The sequence below is a fragment of the Cynara cardunculus genome, assembly GCF_001531365.2.
Source record: "Cynara cardunculus var. scolymus isolate 2C chromosome LG 11, CcrdV1, whole genome shotgun sequence".
Lineage (NCBI taxonomy): Eukaryota > Viridiplantae > Streptophyta > Magnoliopsida > Asterales > Asteraceae > Cynara > Cynara cardunculus.
This window is the reverse complement of record NC_037538.1, coordinates 8,351,138-8,357,886: the sequence shown is the minus strand read 5'-3', so window position 1 is coordinate 8,357,886 and position 6,749 is coordinate 8,351,138. Positions and strand designations below refer to the sequence as shown.

Genomic DNA, 6,749 nt, shown 5'->3' with positions numbered 1-6,749 from the left:
TGGAACAGAAAATGACTACTTTCGGATTAAGATTTAACGAGCAGAAGAAATCAATTGTTACGATTCAATCATCGGAAATTGAAAACAGGGAAGGCGGTAAAATCGGAAAAAGCTAACGTTAATTTGTTATTCATTCATCCTCAAGGATCTCTCTGTGAACATGCATGCATGATGTGCTGCAGTATTTATAATTATACCTGTGAAACGGAACTTTACCAGCCAACGATGCTTGACAACACGAACATAAGGTGTCGGATGATGTAGCGGAACCTGGAGTTGAGGATTGGAGGGCTGCAATTCTACGCTCAGCGGCAGCAGCTCTCTTCTCCCGCTCTTCATCTTGGGCTCGTTTTAGTTCTTCCTGCAATGACGAAAAATATGTTCACAAAGGCGGATCCAGAAAAAAATCAAAGTGGAGGCACAAAAATAGTTAGCATAAGATAAAATAAAACAAAAATTAATTATAAAAATTATGGTTTGGTTATGTCAGCACGATAGAGCGGTAGCACGGGTACCCCTCTCTCCTTAAATCCTCCCCTATGTGTTCATTGTTTTCAAAAGTGACATGTACAACTATTTTCGACAACCATCAGACCTCTGGCGATCCCCCAATGGATCTCCGATGGAGCTATAGTGGTGACTTCCGGAGCTCGAACAACTTAAATTTGGCAGTCGGTATTTCTTTTAGAGCAATTGACTTTTCATCGCAAACAAGTATAATGGCGTTGGAAAAACGGCCAATGTTAGACAAAAAGAGCCAAATATAATGGCGTTGTTTGAATTTACAAGTCCTCTATTTCTCCAAGACCGTTCATTCTTGTAAACTATAATGTTTTCTTTTTTGGGTAACCGTGGGTGTCCGGGCCGGTTTGCGCATGCATCAAATCAATTTGTATTACTCACGACTCTACATATTACCCATGATTTCTTATGTTATACATGTTATTTTTGGTGATTCGGGAACTAAAACTTATTAGTAGCCACATGAGTAGAAGTATTTCTTATTGCTACTTTTCTCGGTTGTCTCCTTGTATTTTTATTTTTGTTTTGCAAGTTGGGGGTCTTCATGGTAACAGTCTCTCTACTACCCTTTGGAGTACACGCAAGGTCTATGTGCATCCTACCCTTGACCCTACCTTTGTGTAAGATTAACTGAGTTTATTGGTTTGGTTTATGAATAAAAGGAATTTCTTTTGTCGACGTTTGGTAAACATCTACCCAACAACCAACGGCAAAATGACCATGTTAAGGTGATCAATGTAACCATCATTTTGGATTATGCATCATCATTAGAATGTTAAGCTTTTATTATATTTATACATTAGACAAGCCTTTTAGAAAAAGTTGATGCGAATTATGGTTCACTTCAATTCATGCTGCATGAAATCAATATAATTCTTGATTTGATACCAAAATTGACAACTATAGTGTTCATAAAAAATCTAAACCCCAATATCATGGAGCACTAATGTGAACTCATTAATATGAATCACTCTTAACATCTGGTTCTCTACGAAATCGGTTCAACAGCCTTAGTCTCCTAGAAGTTGAGAATCAGATTTCATGTTTCAAGCAAATGAAGATGTGTTTAAGTGAAAAAATGGAGCTCCTGCCAACAGAAACCAAATAAGGAATGTACCTCTCTAGTCATCTGCGGTCTGCTGGATTGTAATTGAGTTGATGATGAAGATTTCTGTGATTGGGCAGCCTCCGCCTGCATTTTGGCACCGAAATGATAAGGCTAAGAAATAACTTCTAAAAACTTGTAATGGAAATAAAAATTCGGATTCATTTCTATTTATCCGAATGCTGAGAAAGAGGAAAAAAAGAAAAAGAAAATGATCATCAAAATACTTCACCTCACAATCCACACGACCAAACCTTTTTATCGAAGATTTAAATGTGGATGATCATGATAGTTATAAATATGGTAAGTTTATTCACATTTAATTAAGCAAAACAGTTTTAAGGTGTATTCAAGAATTTTGATTCAACTTTATCTCAGTGCATTTATAGATAAAGATAAACACCTGAGCCTTCTTTTCTCTAGCTTTCCGCAGCTTCTTCAGTTCTTTTGCTCTTGCTTTCCTTTTAGCATCTTTCTCTGCCTGGGAAACAATCAAATAGAGTTATCCTGCGCTCTCTATAAAACACACACACAGATACAGAGTGGACCCATCCACACCCTCCCTCTTTTATGCCGTGTTCTCGAATTTGGGGAGAAAAGAGAAGAAAGGGAGAGAAAAGAAAGGAAAGGAAAATAATTTTTTTATTTGTGTTCTCGAAATGGAACGAAAGGAGAAGAAACGAAATAATTTTTCATGTTCTTGATCAGGAGAGAAAGGAAAGGTGTTTTCTTTACAAATATACCCTTTAAAAATATGTTCTTTATAATGAAAGGTTGGGTAGTTTTGTAATTTCAATAATCCTTTTAAAGTGTTTTAATTTCTTTCCTTTTTTCCTTCTCTTTCCTTCCACATCTGGAAGGGAAGTCTTCGGAGGAAACTTATTGATTTCTCTCCTTCAGTTTCCTTTCCTTTTCCCCCTAAACTTTTTTCGAGAACACGAGTTTTTTTACTTTCCTCCTCTTTCCCTCCCTTTCCTTTCCTTCGTAAAAGAGGTTTCGAGAACACACGTTTAACGATGTCCATAGTGCTTATTTTCACAGTGGTCACTGTTCATCAAAATCCAGTCGCTGAAGATCCATCATTTTTCATTAAATGATGATAAATTGATCATTAAGATGTGATTATTTCAGACTTCACCACTCAGATTATGTATATAGACAACAAAGAACTGGAGATAACTATGAAGAACACTGCGTTAAAGTTACCTGTTTAGCGTTCTGTGATTCCTCCATCTCTTTCGTCAATGGACTGGGAACTTTGGCAGCTTGCCAATCCCACTTATCAAGGTTCAAAGCCATAAAACGTCTAAATGTGTTTCTAACTTCCTTTTCAGTTGCAAGCATATAAGGGGTCCTCCCCCTTTCATCTATGACACAAGGATCTGAACCTTGTTCTAGTAGTTCATGAACTTTTTCTACATCCCCAGCCTTTGCTGCTTCATGTAGAGGTGTCAACATAAGAGTGACTTGACTCTCCTTACCATTTGATACAGACAAATCCTTCAGACTAGCTTCAGCAACTTCCATGGTATCCAAATTATCCCCCAAATTCTTTTTGCTAGAACCCGGCAAGCCCTCATGTCTATCTGTAGTTCTCGAATCTTCTTTACTAACATGCACTATTTCTTCATCTGGTTCAACGGAAATTTGTGTCAATATGTTATATAGTCGCCGAGCTTCCTTGAATGTCGGTCTCCGAACAGTCAACGGGATGCGTCTGATAGTACTTCTCTGACAACTGAAGCATGGAGTTTCACCATCAAATAGCAGTTGACGGTTGTCTGAGGGAGCATGAACGAAAATACAAGAGGAAGCATCAAAATAAGGCTTCCAGGCAGCAAGTAATTCCCGAATTTCCTAATTGTTGAATGATAATTAGTCAAGTGCTTAAAAGAATAAAAATAACAATAATGTAACTGAAATAAGATTTGAACTCTACTGACTTTGAGGAGAAAGTAATGTCAGTATATGCTTATGATGCCACACAAATTAGAAAATCACCAACCAAAAGACCGTTAGTAGGACAATAGATGGAAAAAGATTCTGCTGCTGAAGTCTATAGTAACAGGTACATACTATCATGCTGCATGATCATTGATAATTAATGATAAGAGGGATATGCTAAAGCAGTTAGGTCAAAGGGGTGATGCTATGCGACATGGTTTTTTTAGCTATTATATCAGATAAAATCATTTACTCCTTCCCTTTCCTCTTTAAAAATTGAAAAAAATGTCATACACAAATATATATGAAACCCTTCCATTCCCATATACCAACCAAGGTCACCGAGGGAAGACTTTAAAATGATGGAATTACTAAACAATTATAAGATCAAAGTGACAAATTTAGTTCGTATACTTCACATCAAAACAAATAGTAGATTTTACAAAACTAGCTCATAGATCAAGTTTGTCAAAAACATTCTTCAAGTCTGGATACAAAGAAAATGAGTTGATGGATTCCATTATGTCTGATACCTTCTTTAAGGCTAGCTCATTGTGCCGACGAATTGAAGCTCCTGCAGAATGTGCAATTTTGCCACTAGCATCTTTTGATGACTGTTTTTTACCAGCCTTGGCCCTTATGACATATCTACATTAAACAGATTGCATTTAGCATTTCATTCAAGACACCTGATCATGCATAGTTTGATAGGCAACAGGAAACTGATAACATACAATAAAAAACTTCAAGTAGAAGTGAATATAACAAAACTATTGTAGCATATTTAAGCTTATCACATTAATACCAACCTGTGGAATGTTTTGTGGGCCACAACGGAGTTTCCATCAAAGACACAACCAGCAAAATGCCCGCCACTGGCAAGCAACATCACTCTAAAATGGGTATTGTCTCTGGGTTCATGGATCACATTACGCAGTCTTTCAGTCACTTCCCTCTCTGTTACAAAAGGCATAACACCATCTGCCATTGTACCAGATTTATCATGTTCAAAAAGAATTTTCACCGCATCATCTAGAAACAAGCACTTCCAGAAAGAAGTTATTTCTCCATTTGCTAAATGTACAAAAAGTTTCCTTTTAGTACTTCCCAACAATCCCTTGTTCATATCATTGTGGAGGCTAGATTCTCTGTCATCTTCATCTTCTGAGCCTGATATACTTGATATGTCATAATCTTTAACTAACGAATCAGATGTCCATTCATCAAAATCATCCTCTTTCACAGTATCCTTTCCAGCAACCGTGAGCTTTACCTGATGATATAAATTGACAGGTAAGAGCACAATTGGGAAAGGTTATAAGGTCTGAATTGATGAATATTTCTACAATATAGTAATCAACACCATTATATGTTCCTCTTATCAGACTAGATGAATCCCACTGCTAGTAATTTGCATACATATCAAGACTTTTACAAAGCTGGTTTCAGTGTAACTAGTGAACGAAACTGATATAGGACCAAGTATTAGCCGAGTAAGTTTCACATTAAGGTCTTCTCCAAAATTCTTAGCATGCTTATCAAACATGAATCAAGGTACAGTTTGCATTCCAATGAACTGACTCATATATTCTATTTCAAAGCATTTCTAGTAGTATGCACATCCATATTTAGAGCCACACAAAAACAAATATAGGTGCAGTTCGGTAGGTTCCATTGGGGTCCATTTCGTTATAACAAAGACCTAATTGTCTTGAAACCTTACCATTTTTGAGAAATTGGAATCTAGTAGTGGAATGGAGAGGGTGCTATATTCACAAATTTGCTTTGAATCAAGCAAAAATAAAGTTCCAATTAAGAATTTTAGCGTACAACAGTATGTACAACTGATGCATACAAGTTCAATTCATGATAGAGCGTTAAGACCAATGATTGAATCCGTCTAAGTTACAAAAATAATCGCACGAACAGAACAGATAAGCTTCTTACAAGAAGCAAATTTTCACGTAAAGACAACATAATAAGGTAGAAATACAGATATCATCATTAATTCAAGAGATTTTACATTGAATCGATGGAAATCGGACTTGAAGTGAGACCGTTGATCTTGAAGCGACTCAAAACTGGCTTTACAAGTATTACACGTCAATCTCTCACTCGTACTGACATTTTTATCCTTCGTCGACTCTTCATCTTGCAGAGTAGTTTCCTTAGTTTCTAGTTCAGGGATGAAGGCGGTTGATGAGGTTGACGGATGTTCAAGAAGACGGCATGAATCTAAGAAATCCGATGGTAATTCAAAGATCGAACGACATAGCCTTTTAGGTTGATTCTGTTGTTCTAAACTGACGGCGGCGGCACGGCTGCCGGAAGTAAACTCCGTTCCCGTATCCATCGCTATTAGTTGGATTCTGATGCTTGATTGTGAATGGAGGAAGTAATTTCAACTCTTTTCAGTAATTGATATGGGCTTAGATCAAAATTGGGCCGAGCCCAACTCACACTTTTGTTAGGGCCCGTTTACTAATCACTTACCCGTAGAGATGGCCAAATGGGTCTGGCCTGGCCCGTAACCGTCGGAGGACTGGAACCGGAGATGGACCGGAACCGACCGGGACCGGTTGTGGACCGCCGGTTATGAACCGGTTAGTGTTTATATCGTTTTCTGGGACCGGAACCGGTTAAGACCGGGACCGGTTATGTAACCGGTTATAGGACCGGCCTGACCCGGCCCGGTCAACAAAAGTCAACGAAAATCAAATCTAGTCAAAGTAGCCGTTAGAAGTCAAAATAGCAGTTGGGAATAGTCAAACTACCCGTTATGGATGAATTTTGATCGTTTTTTCATCTTCTAAGCTACCAAATTAGTATAAATAGAGATGAGAGTTTCCTAGTTAACATACCAACTCATCTTATCTTCAAAAATGCAAAAAACGCTCACAATTCTCGGTTTTTCGCTCTATTTTGTGAATTCGTTACGTATTAATTTCTCGTTTCCACTTCACAATTCTCGTTTATTTCTCTCTTTTACTTACAAAATGGCCGGTGAACAACCATCAAACGAACAAGTTGCCCAAATTCTCGCCGAACACGGATGAAAATCCGAGATTTGGAATTACTATAACTTGGTGGTTCTCACGACCGGAAAACGAAAGGTACAATGCAAAATGTGTCAAGCTCTCCTTATGGTGGAAGGAAATTCTACGTTACGGAGGCACAT

At 37.7% G+C, this 6,749-nt stretch overlaps 1 protein-coding gene across 1 annotated transcript; it reads right to left on the bottom strand.

The window, feature by feature from the left end:
* Positions 1-5,942, bottom strand: LOC112522220 (ankyrin repeat and zinc finger domain-containing protein 1). The gene is made up of 7 exons (XM_025131316.1): positions 5,595-5,942; positions 4,381-4,844; positions 4,105-4,219; positions 2,834-3,484; positions 2,031-2,108; positions 1,640-1,714; positions 1-361 (listed from the first exon to the last, which is right to left on the bottom strand). Exons 1-7 carry the CDS (start codon positions 5,922-5,924, stop codon positions 131-133), a joined length of 1,944 nt encoding a protein of 647 aa, XP_024987084.1. The 5' UTR covers positions 5,925-5,942; the 3' UTR covers positions 1-130.
* Positions 5,943-6,749: the final 807 nt, after the last annotated feature.